The sequence below is a fragment of the Gracilinanus agilis genome, chromosome 1 (assembly GCF_016433145.1).
Source record: "Gracilinanus agilis isolate LMUSP501 chromosome 1, AgileGrace, whole genome shotgun sequence".
In the NCBI taxonomy this organism is placed as follows: Eukaryota; Metazoa; Chordata; class Mammalia; order Didelphimorphia; family Didelphidae; genus Gracilinanus; species Gracilinanus agilis.
The window spans coordinates 567,736,162-567,749,239 of NC_058130.1; the positions used below are offsets into that span (position 1 = coordinate 567,736,162).

At 38.6% G+C, this 13,078-nt stretch overlaps 1 protein-coding gene and 1 long non-coding RNA gene across 2 annotated transcripts; both read right to left on the reverse strand.

The window, feature by feature from the left end:
• Window positions 1–284: 284 nt before the first annotated feature.
• Window positions 285–3,938, reverse strand: DSEL (dermatan sulfate epimerase like). Its single transcript, XM_044658089.1, has one exon. The coding sequence runs from the start codon at window positions 3,936–3,938 to the stop codon at window positions 285–287; it is 3,654 nt and encodes a 1,217-aa protein (XP_044514024.1).
• Window positions 3,939–4,723: 785 nt separating this feature from the next.
• LOC123231782 lies at window positions 4,724–6,194 on the reverse strand. The gene is made up of 2 exons (XR_006505124.1): window positions 5,805–6,194; window positions 4,724–4,835 (listed from the first exon to the last, which is right to left on the reverse strand). It is a non-coding gene; the product is annotated as an uncharacterized LOC123231782 (long non-coding RNA).
• Window positions 6,195–13,078: the final 6,884 nt, after the last annotated feature.

The following is a 13,078-nucleotide window of genomic DNA, read 5'->3' on the forward strand; positions in this document are numbered from 1 at the left end:
CATCTCCATCACCCAATCCAATCACCCTTTCAAAACAAATCAAACAAAATTTAGCTCATCAAGTTTCTGACAGAAAGGCAGCAAAAGTTGTTTTAAAGTAAAAATAAATCCTGTGAGGCCAAATATGGTGTCTGTCTTTTTTTTTTAAATAATCTCTCTGTGCAAGTAACAGACTAAACATACACACACACACATACATTTTACAAGAATAAACAAACTCTTCTAATTCTTATCCACAAATTGGGTTGGAAATCATAGTGCAAATGACTGCCGACCTGCAGCATTCAGTCCATAAACTTTGGATATCCTAGAAGATCCATTAGTGTCCAGCAGATGTCTTCAATCATCTTAATTTCTCCAGTAGGCATGTTTTGTTTCCAAATGTTAATATTAGTTGGTGATATTTCCCCTTCATAAGGAAGATAAAAAAGGTTTGTGGAAGTAGCAAACAATATTTGGTTTAAACTAGCAGGAGATAAAGGAATACCAAGAAAGGTAAAAATTTTTTCAGTTGTCTTCTGAGGGAAATTCACAATATCTTCAAACCTGACCAGCTGATAATTGGTGGGCAGCAAATCCTTATTGATTCTCAGTGCTGCTGCTGTGTTTGCTAGCCACAAATGAGCCAGTAAGGACACTGGACTTGATTTGGGATCTGATATCTCTTTCCTCAATGACTCATATTCAAAAGCATAGCCTGAATTCAAGTTGCATTTGTCTTTATCTCTTCGTACCTTAAACAGCATAGCTAAGTGCTCAGGTACATTCTTTAAGGAATAAAGGCTTGGTTTGCTATTATACAACAATGAGTGGATCCATGCCCGAGGGTCCCTTACAATGTACAATGCCCTCATCGAAGACCCTATAACTTCTTGAAAGAAATGAAGCTTTAAGGTCCAGCTTCCACTGCTTAAACTGAGTACAGGGCGTGCACTTGGGTAAAAGATAAGGTGTCTCCTTAGGTCTCTAATATATTCAGCATCTCTGTCTAAAGTGCCTTTAATTTTACTTTTTTGTTCCAGCAAAGACTCTCTCCTTTTTAATCTTCTCTTTTTGTCTTTGTTCACTGTGGAGTATTGAGTGAGTTTGCTCCTACTGGGTTCATGAAGATGAATGTTTTGCAAATGAAGTTTTGTGTCCTGGACTAAAGATTGCAGCCAGCCTCTGAGCAAACGGAAATGCCCACCCTGGATGTCTGACACCCTCCACTCACAGGCATCTACAAAGGAGTCTATTTCAAATTCAGTTTCAGGGATATCAAGGTAGGTTGTTGGGACCCTAATGTACAGAAAGTCAGTGCTGTTGAAAAAGAGCTGCTTTAGGATTTCAGCTCCTGAACTGGGGAGTGAGGTAATGACAACATCTGGCAGAGAAATAGGGTGTCCTTCAGAGTGCTTGGATCTTTTGCTTGTTTTGGCCTCTGTGCTCATCATGTCACTGCTCCATTTGGCACAGATAGGCTGAGTACAAGTACTCCACACATCCAACAATTCAATGAACCACAATGTTATAACCATGATTAGGATCCAACGCATTAGTTTACTAAATGAAAGGTAAAATCTCCACTGAAAAGCTAAAATCATCAAACTCACACCCAAAATCAACCCTACTATCATATTGATTTTAAAACCAAAGGGAAAAGAAACACTACTATTCCTTACTGGTTTCTCTCTAGTTTCAGTGCCTAAACCAAAATGGATAATTTGGTCTCGATGTGCTACATTAGCAAAGCCACCAAATCCCAGATAATTGAATCGGGTCTTCAGATTATGGTAATCTGTTACAATGGAAACAACATGGTCACTGTTGTTGACATTTAGTGAAATCTGAAATCCAGACTTAGAATTATCAATAAATTTACAGTTGGAAACATTGACATAGGGTCCATGGAAAATATATGCAATTCTGCTCATAGTAGTTTCCATTTGAAATGTCACATTCACATACTGAGTCCACCGTTTCTTGAATTCAGCAGCTTGTTCAGCTTCCTGTATTGTTGCTATGGGGCTATTGCCATGATCATCAAACCAGAACATTTTATAATGGGCATCCCAGACATCCATCATGGCTCCATTATATTGGTTCATAAACTTGTATGGGACATATTTAAAATCAATATCCAGATTATGAAAAAAGGCACTGACGGAATTAATTGGAGAGTCCTCTTCCTTCTCGATGTGATCTACAACGAGCAAGGTTTGGGAATTTAAGAGAAGCAAAGCACGATACACACTTTTCAGTTTCATTGCAGAAGAATAAGCTGTCACAGCCTCCCCACTCACAAACATCATTTCCCGTTGCTGAGAGGCTGTTATAATTTCTCCAGCAGCATCACCAACTTCTTCACCTGTCCACCTGAGCCACTGGCCACATTCCCCAAGTTGGCCCTCCCAAGGCTGATTGCACTGGCTTGAAGGCGATGGGGCAAACACAAGAACATTATTGAGGTGGCTTAGTTTGGGCCCATAGAGGGCCTCAGAAACAAACACCTGTCCATTTGGTGCAAAAGTAAAAGAGTTTTGGTCAGGGTGTTCATGACCTGGGTTGAAGCTTCGCCAGCCATCAATCCAGGAATATGGCTGAAAGTGAACTATGTCATAGACTGCTCGGCCACCCAATTTTCCAGATTTAAAAGATAGAAAAGTATTGGTCTGTGTGTTTGGCAGGCCAGCCCCATAAGTCACCACCCCCCAATTAGGGAATATATGCAATTTAGCAGTGCCATAGTCAGCAGGAGGTTGTGGAGTCAGTTCTGAATCATACCAGATATATTCAGTGTGAAGAGTACTCCACCTCTGGGCAGTAGAAGGAACCATTGGACCATCCTTAGGCCGGTGCTTTCTAATTTGCTGGGCTAGCCAATTGCCAGCTCCACTCTTTAATACAAATTTATCCAAGAACACTAGCTGGCTCTCTGGCCCATAAAACCAGTTGTAGTTGGAATCTGCTATACCCACTGTTCTCTGAAAGCCTGGTAAGAGGGTAGCAAAATAAAACCAAAAGTGCGTTTTCAACCAGTTGTTCTCCAAGTTATTGATATTAAAGTGACGCTGGGCCAAAAAAACATACTGTATGACAGACTTGGCAGTGTAGCTTCCATAAGCTACTCCTTCATCCAAAGAGCCATCCACAATATGATTAAGCAAAAACATGGTCTTTTCCATCACATCCACTACCACCTGTTTCCATATATTTGCTTGAGATCCTTTATCCACTCCAGTCACCAGGGCACCGGTGAGCAATGCCAGCATATTTGTGGCTTGGTGATTGTGGAGAAGTTGTTTTCCCCATGCACGAACCTTAGAATACTCATACATTTCCTCAGTGACAGCCCATATCTTATCCAGATACTTTTGTCTTCTGTGATTATCAATTAAGTTGTATAAGAAGTCAAAGGCAGTGGCAAAACCTGTTAAGGAGTGGCCAAGCGGCACCTCATCCCCTGGAGCATTCTCAACTAGCCAGTCTTTGTAGCCAGCCATCCTATCCATGTATTCTAAGACAAATTCAAAGGCAGCTTTGTCATCTGGGCACAACAAACAATAAAATGCTAAGGGAGGGAGATTATTACCATAAATTTCATTCCACTTTGCAGCAAAATCAGTATGCTTGGGTGGAGGTAGGTAGTATGTTGGGTTGGACAGCATCACTGTAACTGCACTTCTGATAACTCTAAAAAGATGCAAATGGCTTGTGCGAGACTTTTGTCTCAGTGCTTGGATGTCTCTAGCATCAAAATATAAACTTGGATGGAAACTCCCTTTTTTCAGTTTTTGGTTGTGACTGAAATCTTGAACTTGTTGTGTCTTATATTGATCAATATCATCTGCAAAACCAGCCCATTCAGAGTAATTGCTTATAGATTCTTCAAAACTGGAGTGAACAAACATTGCTAACACTAACAAAAATAAGAAATGTCTTGTAAACATTAGCGCCATGATCCATTAGGCAGTTCTTTTCCTTCAGGCATACATGTCAAGCATATTGCTCATTACATTGACTCATCTACTGACTATAAAAATGTACATTTAAGGCCTTGATAAAAAAATGAAAATCTTCCACTGTGAGATTCAGTTAGTATGCAACTGATTCAAAATAAGTGAAGTCAGGAGAAGTGAAAACTTAGATTCTATATGTGCATGACACAGTTATACTACCACTAAAACTCAAGGAACCTTAAAGCCAGTAAATCTTGCCACATTATATGTAAAGAATTAATTATTTCCTCTATGGTACAAGACAAGCTTATATCACCAGCTGAAAGCACATATTTTGAAAAAAAGAAAATAATAAAAGTGTTTCAAAATACAATTTTGAAGTCATTATTACACTAGTTATGAGGTCACCACACATGCTAATGTGATTTTTTTTTTCACAGATTCAAGTAAAGTACTGTATTTTCTACGGTGAGCTTGATGGTTGGAAATACTGCTTCTGTCCTTCCTGATTTTATAGCCTTCATTCTTTGAAATCTATTTTCCCCCATTTTTGGAGAAACCAACAGCACTGAAACCTGAAAAAAAGAAATTCATGAGTCTTTCTTAGTTGGCAAAACTGCAGGTTTTCTAGCCTCTGTTGACTGCTGTCTGAAAAAGCTTTGTTGTCATCAATATGTCATGACATAAATCATGCATTTTCCAAGTCTTCTTTTATTAAAGTCATCTTTTCAGTGCATTACAACCTGTGAAACCTAACATTTTTTTCCTCTTCAGTCACCTGAATATCTCTCCTCTGCCCATCTTGAAGCCAACCAGTCAAATGGGAGAAAAAGAATCTCAACAAGGTAGCTATTTTTCTTTTCTTTCTTTTCTCTTCCTTGTGCATGGCAATCCTTTCTGGGGGAAGAAACAAAACAGATATGTTTTCTGAAGCTACAGATACATTGGAAATACACAAAGTTCTATGTTTGAAAAATTACAATTTTCCTTTTCAGTGAATTCATTCCAAGGAATAGCTTCAGAGACATTTGAAAAAAAAATCAATATAAGTCTACTTTAAAATGTGGCTACTGGAATCCCTTCCCTTTTACATTATAATTCATCTACCAATAACAACCTCCTCCCCAAATATATAAAAGATGTGCAATAAATGTTGATGACACTAAATCACAAGCTATAATTTATCTGATTCAGATTAATAAAGTAGCTGGCTTGCTCTGGTTGAAATATAATTTACAAAGCCCCACATAAAAGTGTATGAAAATACTGAAATGCAATAATTGGTATGCTACTTTCCCTGTGTTTTTTCCCCTTTATTATCTCAGAGGTACAGAAGTCCTAACACAATGCTTTCTATGGTCTAGGTTCTCAATAGTAGATGTTTGCTACATGTATGGATGTTAATGGAAAGTAAAATAAATATTCAGGCAACTAGACCATAGCAATTTACATTAGTGCTGTTCTTTGGTCCCAAACAACTCCAAAACTGCCTTTGCATTTAATAAGCACTACCATACAACTAGTTTTCCTCAAAAGAAACAATACTACAAGCAGTCAGAGACAGAGTACCATCTCGGTCCCTAACCTGTAGGTTTAACGTGTATACTTCTGGACGACCACGAGAGGGTACTATAAACCAATGCGAAAGAGAAACATCTCCCTTTGCTTTTCTTGGGGGCTGGACAACTTAACCAAGTTTCAGTCGCAAACAAGTCTCTACACTGCAAAAGTCATTTACAGGAAGAGTTTCCTGAACCAACCTGCCTGTTGCATTTAAAATTCTTCCCGGGAAAAATAAGGCTCTTTGTTATCATTTCCAGGGATAAGTGGAAAAAGAGGGTAATCCTTCCCAAAAAATCATCTTACCTTAGGCAGGTCAGGATGGGAGTATCCCATACAGCATTGAATTCCTGGGGGTTGGGGGAAGGGAAGTCAGAGCAAACTCACACAACAAGAACCGAAGTGTACATCGCTTTCATTTCCTGGACATCACAAGCATTCCAGACTACCACCAGGACGCCAGAGAGGTCCAGCGTTTGGCCTTCCAAAGGTGATGAGGGTTAGAGAGACTGGGGCCAGGACGCTTCCTTAGGCTTCTTCCAACAGACTTGGCTTCATTTCTGTCCCATACGTCATGCTCTCCCTTCCCCCTTAGCCCGCACGGATCCAGTCACCCCACTCCGCAAAAAAACTGCTTCCAGAGAGAGGGTGAGAAGATAGAAAGAAGCAGCCACAGCAGCTAAAGGAACTCGCCAAATGGAGTCTCTTACAGGACTCCCACCCCACTTTCAAGAAATCCAACAAATCCCTTGTGTTCAGCTCTGGTATTTGGATGAGGCAGATCCTGAGAGATGCCCTTTGGTTGCCGTCGCTTCCTATGCTAGGCAGCTTCTTCTGACTCTTGCCTCCTGATTATGGTTTCCAGCACAGGGAGTCGAGTTTTCCCCGAAGGCAATCGCTACCCTCTTTGCAGCTTACCTCCACCGCCCCCTCCTCTGAGTTGCAGCTTGTGGCTCACTGAGCTGAGCTGAGTTGAAAGAGCGAGGGAAATGCTGGGAGGGAAGGCGAGGGGGACGAGAGAAGGGGCAAGAGAGACAGAAGAGAAAGCGGCAGCACCACCAAGGCGGACCAAGGGGCGGGGCCGGCGAGGCAGCTCCCCGGGATCCTAATGCTCCGAGGCTTCTCCTGGGTCCAGCTGTTTCCCAGCTGCTGCTCTTCTTACTGGACGTTTTCCCGAGGGGAATCTCAGGCTGCCACCGCAGCAGCAGCTCTTCTGGGCGGAGTGGAAAAGGAGGAGGGAAGTTTGGCTGGGAGAGAATGTTTGGGGAGTGTCATTATCCAGAAAGGCAGTCAAGAGAAGCAAAGTAGGGTTAGAGCTACCGAAAATTGCCTGCATCCCTAAGTTCGTCCTGACCAAATTCTGTCCTTGTAGAATGGAGAAAGAGCATCTTTTACAAGGGGATCAATGAGGGCAGCGTGTAGCGAAGGGGGGTGGGTCTGGGCAGTTATAAAACAGGAAAGGGAGGAAAGCAGGAAAAACTGACGTGATGGGAGAGACAAGGGCTTTGTACATTTGGGAAAGGGAGGGATTGGAGTGTGAGGGCTAAAAGAAGGTAGAAATTCCTTAGCAAGGTTAGACTTAACGGAGCTGTTTTTGCAGGCAACAGTGCCCAAGGTTCTCATTAGTAATAAGACGTAGGTCCACCTTCCCCACCGCCCCTCACCCCCTCCAGCTGACTGATTGTAACAGCAAAATAAAGATGTTCAAGAGATTTCTTTTCTTTTCTTTTTAAAATTTCTTTCCCTCAGGAATCAGAGACACTAAAAGCCTGAGGGAAAAGATTCCGCCAGATGAGCTGATAAAAATATATATATATATATATATATATACATATATATATATATATATATATTCCAAGCTGGGACAAAATATGAAAATATAGAATGATCCCAACCCCATATCCCGCCCCCAAAGATTCTTTTGGGAAAAAAAAGAAAACCACAAACTATTTCAAAATTTGGGGAAAACTTGCTTCAGGTGTTACGGGTTACATATTAAAATGAGGAGGGCACTTAGGGGAGGGGAAAAGGAAACAGTACTACAGTGTTTCTATTGATGCATAGAGCAAGTAAAAAAAAAGCTTTGAGGCAACTGAGAGGTGTGGTATATTCTTTATTCCTTAAATGTCTCTGAAAATTATATTATTTACAACGTGAGCTGGTAAGGATGAGGCACCTAATAAGTGGATCACTGTATTAACTGATAATTTATTCAATGCTGAATTTATTGAGTAATCATTGAACACTGACACTAAAGCATATGGCTTCACAAAGACACATTCCTTAAAGGATAAGTATTTTGTAGTTGCACCTTACCTAAAGGTAAATGGCTTTTACATCATTCAAATAGTAATAGCATAAGGTATTCATCAATATAGACCTTGCTTGCAATAGCCTCCTAACTGCTCTCCTTACTACAATCCATTCTCAATGTGTCAGCCAAGATGATCATTCTAAAACGTGCCATTCAATCATTGGGCAAACATTCATTAAGACCTTTTAAGTACAACGAACTGCTTTGATCATGTCAGAGTCTCCAATAATTCCCCAGTGCCTACAGAATAAAATTCAGGCAATGTATTCTGCTTTTCTAGTCCCTCTACAATCCACATCCTTCTATCCTTATCTTTTATTAATTCCCTGTACAAATTACCCACTCAGATTTAATCTAATCTACTCATTGTCTCCCTGAGCACATTTTAAGCTTTTCAATCTCTTTATCTGCCCATGCATTTTTCTCCAACTGGATTACAGATCTCAAGACTAGGAGAAATCTAAAATATCATTCTAGCCCAAGCCCTTCATTTTGTAAGTGAAGTATGTTTACATAACATTTTTTTTGAAAAAAAAAATCTGTTGATTTTATAGGACTACAAAATCAATATGAGCAGTGTGATGTGGCAAAACAACAAAGGTAATGTGATCTTGGTCTACATTAAGAGGGACATAGCTTCTAGGGGGGGAAAGGTAATAGTTCTAATCATTTCTTTCAGACTTAATCTGGAATTTTGTGTTTAGTCTTGGGCAATACATTTGAAAAAGGATATAAAATAAGCTGGAAAGTGTCTAGAAAAACTCAGTATGAAAAAGAGCCTTGAATTCTTATCATATGAGAAAGAGTGGAAAAAAATGGGAATATTGTAAGATGATAGTCATGGTCAATATCTGAAGAGGTGTCATGTAGGAAAGGGATTAGATTCATTCTCTCTGGCATTAAGTTAAGTCAAATCAACAAGTTATTAAATTATTAAGCACCTACAATTTGTCAGGAAATGTGCTAAATGCTAGGAAAACAGGAAAAAGAAAACTGATAACATAAAATAGCAATTCTTGATTTTTAAAGAGCTCACAGTCTACTAGGGTAGACTACTAGTAGTCTACTACTTTACAACTATGTGTAAGTACAGGATAATCTCTGTGGGAGGGTAGTTTTAATGAAGAAGGGCTGAAAAAGGCTTCTTGCTGAAGCTGGTACTCTAGATGAGATTTGAACAAAAACAGGCAAGTTAGGAGAAAGGAAATCCATACTTCCAGGAATGGGGGAAGCCAGTGAGAATGCCTGGAGTTAGGGATGGAGTGACTTGTTTGAGAAGACCATTGTCACTGTATTGCAGAGTTCAAGGAGATGTGTAAAGTTTAAGATTAGAAAGGAAGAAAGGGGCTAGGTTTTGAGGGACTTTAAAAGACACCAGACTTTACTGAATAGAGAAATGATATAGACTTGGGCCATAAAAAAGTCCAATTTGACATCTGATTAGTACAATGGTATGGGAAAAAGCTGAAACAAAAATATTCAGCAGACCATTACAATAATCCATGGGTGAGGTATTGGCAGCCTCTGTCAGGAGGGTGGCAGTGAAAGATTACAGGGTTATAAACACTAGAGATGTTACATAGCTCAAAACAACAGTACCACACCAATGTTTGGATTTGGGGAAGGTCAGAGACTGAGAAATCAAGGAATGCAACTTGGTTTAAATCCCTAATGATTGGTAGGCTATGGTACCTTCAAAGGAATTAGGAAAGTTAGAAAGTATGGAAGTTTGAGAGGTAAAGTTAATGAGTTCTATTTTGATTATGTAGAGTATGAGATATGTATAAAATGTTTACTTTGAAATATCTAGAAGGCAGGTGGGGATGTGATAATGGAAGTCAAGAAATAGGTTAGGGCTTAATAAATATATCAGAGAACAATCTGCATAGAGATTATAATTGAATTTCACCAGGTGAAATAATATGGAATGAGAAACGAAGGCCAAGAACAGAGTCCTATGAATACACAAAGGTAGCAGGTATTACTTGGATAAAGATCCACAGACTGAGAAGGAGTTGTCAGAGATGTAGGACAAGGACCAGGAAAACAAAATGAGAGAGAGAGAGAGAGAGAGAGAGAGAGAGAGAGAGAGAGAGAGAGAGAGAGAGAGAGAGAGAGAGAAGTATTTAAAAGAACAGGAAAACAGGTTTATTAAAAATGTCAACAGTGAAGAGAGATCAAGAAAAATAAAGATTCAGTATAAACCATGTTGACATTTAAGAAATTATTGACAACTTTGTGGGGAAAAAACAATTTTAAGAGAATGATGAGATATAATCTACACATGGTTTTCTCAAGGAGTTTAATCACAAAAGGGAGGAAAAATATAGAACAATAGTTGCAATTAGTGAAGGATGGATCAAGTAGGAATTTCTTGATATGAGAAAGCCATGGAGAAGTGTTTATAGGAAGTATGGAATCAGACAGTATACTTGGAAAGACTGAAGATTATGTAATAGAATAAGGATAACAAAAGGGGCAGTCTGCTGCAGAAAATGGGATGAAATAGGATAATTTGCACATGTAGATAGTGTTGCTATATCAAGGAGAATGGCCAAATTTCATGTGGGAAAAATAATGAAGGAGATTGTAGCAGACGGTACCTGAGTGATGTGAAATAGGGAGATGAGGGAAATAGGGAGCCCTAAGTGAATAGTCAATTTGTGAAGTTATTTATTTATTTATTTAGAGTGAAATATGAAGCCAAGTTCTCAGCTGAGAGGGTAGAGATGTGTGAAAAATGAAAGCTGTGAAATATTTTAGCAGAAATAAAAAAAAAGTTTGTAAAATCTTTTTGTGGTAAGCTAGTGAATCTAATGTGAGGTGTAAAAGAATTGTCTTGCTTTAGTTAGAGCCCACTTGAGACTATACAATCTCAACTTGTAATGGAATTAGAAAAACTACTAGGCTCTCTTTCTCCCACCCTCTCCCTGTCCCTGTCCCTGTCCCTCTCCCTGGCTTAATGGCAGGATAAATAAAACAAAACAAAATTACCTAACAATTAGAATTGTCTATAACTGGAATATACTGCTTCAAGAGGAAGTGATTCCTTTCTGTCTTTGGAATTCTTTATGCAAGAGATGGATGGCAAATTCTTGGATAGTTTACAGTGGGAATTTTTAATATATAGCTTATACTCATTGGCTTCTGAGTTCCTTTCCCAGTCATAAATCATATAAACTTATAAAATTTGGCTGAGATTAAATTGTTTACCTGTAGTCACACAGATATTTGTACGAGAGCTACAAGTCAAACTGAGTATTTTTATGATTCTAGATTCTGATATTTTTACTTTGTTGTTGTTCTTTCAGTCATTTTTCACTCATGCCTGACTTTGTGACCTCATTTGGGATTTTCTTAGCAAAGATAATTTAGTGGTTTGACATTTCCTTCTCTAAATCATTTTACAGATGAGGTAAGAAACTGAGGAATAAACAGTATTAAGTGATTTGTTTAAAGTCACACAGCTAGTAAGCATCCGAGATAAGATTTGAATTCAGGATGTTGAGTCTTCTAGCTCTAGGTCTGGCACTCTATTCACTGTACCACCTTGCTGGTCCATTTCATTTTCCCATGACATTATTTCTTTGTATTGATCTCACCCTTCAAGACCAAGTTTTGACAGTGTTTCCTTCTTGTAAACTTTCCTAATTACAATGGATTCAGTGTAGTATTCATTACCACATGTTATCTATTTAAATCCTGGCTCAGTCTCTTTAGATTTTGGACAAGTCATCTTACAGTGCTTCTAGACCTTTGTTTCTTTATAAAATGAGTAGTTTGGTTGAGATAACTTCTTTGTTCCTTTCCAAGATAAGATCTCTGTGACTCCCAATCAATTGTCTCTAAACAACTGGAGTTATCTAAAGGTAGAATGAGATAAAATTCAGAAATGATAGGTTCCATATATTGAAGACATTTAGGCACAATCTAGGTGAAAGGTGTAAACTTTCCCAACAGAGTTCCTGAACTGATTTGCTAGGAATTGGAGATGAAAGCCCTGGCAGGCCTAATGGAAAGAGGAAAGAGTTAGAGTATTGTGAACTAGTGTTAATAATTCTCTGTGGACAGATGTTTAGAAAACTATTAAGGAAACTAGTGAAGGGCAGTGCACTCATCCAGTTAAGAAATGTATAAATTATCTTCCTAATTTAGGCCAGGGAGTAAGCAAAGGGCTATCTTTTCTCTATGGCTTCAAAACACTTTATGAGACTAGACAGCAAAAATCAAGCCACTATTTACATTTCTATTTATGTAGCAAGGATTTCATAGCCCAAATAGTCATATCTTATGAGAAATATCAATATCGTTATATCATTTTAAATTTCTAGATAAAAAGATTAAAGAAACTCACTGAAAGAATGAGTCAGTGGTAGAGATACACCTAAATAACCAAAGTCTTGTCATTTTCCAAACAGTTTTTGAGACAATGAACTCTTTTTTTAAACCCCTATCTACTATTTTGGATTCATACAATACTATGTGTTGGTTCCTAGGCTGAAGGATGATAAGGTTTGGGCAATAGGAGGTAAGTGACATGCTCAGGGTCACATAGCTAGGAAGTGTCTGAGGACAATGAATTTCAAACAATCATCTGTATAAGGTTGAGGAAAGTAAACAATTTGAAGTACATATGAATCCACGGCTTAGAAAGCTAACCCTCTGAAAGCATAGAAGTTATATTGAAATATGCAGAACAAGAGATTATTCTTTCATGTGCTCTTCGCAAAGTGGACAGCTCCAATTATTCTTGCTCTCACACAAGGCAAAAAAATATAGTTAGTTAATTATAAATTAAGCATCCAACCATAAAAGTGATGATCTACATGCCAAGTTAATGGGCATGAAAAAACCTTTATGAGGGGTAGCAAGAGACACATAACAGCAGCTGGTGACTACAGAATTCTAGAGGCAGGATGCTATTTTGATGTAATGTGTACCACCAATGTAACCTATGGCTGAGAATTTCATGCTTTATATATAAAAATAAATCTATATGATGCTTTCCCCCCTATGATTTAAAACACCTTATGAAGAATCTTTCATTTATCTTCACAGTACCCATTTAACATAGGGGAGAAATAGGTATTATCTCATTTTACTGCCGAAGAAACCAAGTTAGGAAAAAGTAAAGCAATTTGCTAAAGGTCACAACTCCCTTGAACAGAGACTGAAAGTAATGCTTTTATTTTAACCATACCACAGAGAACATGTTACCAGCTATTCCTGAGGTAGAGATGTATATAGGTGGAAAGATGATCCCAGG

Coding starts and splice junctions, on each gene's coding strand:
- DSEL (XM_044658089.1), bottom strand. CDS start 3,938: ATGGCGCTAATGTTTACAAGACATTTCTTATTTTTGTTAGTGTTAGCA.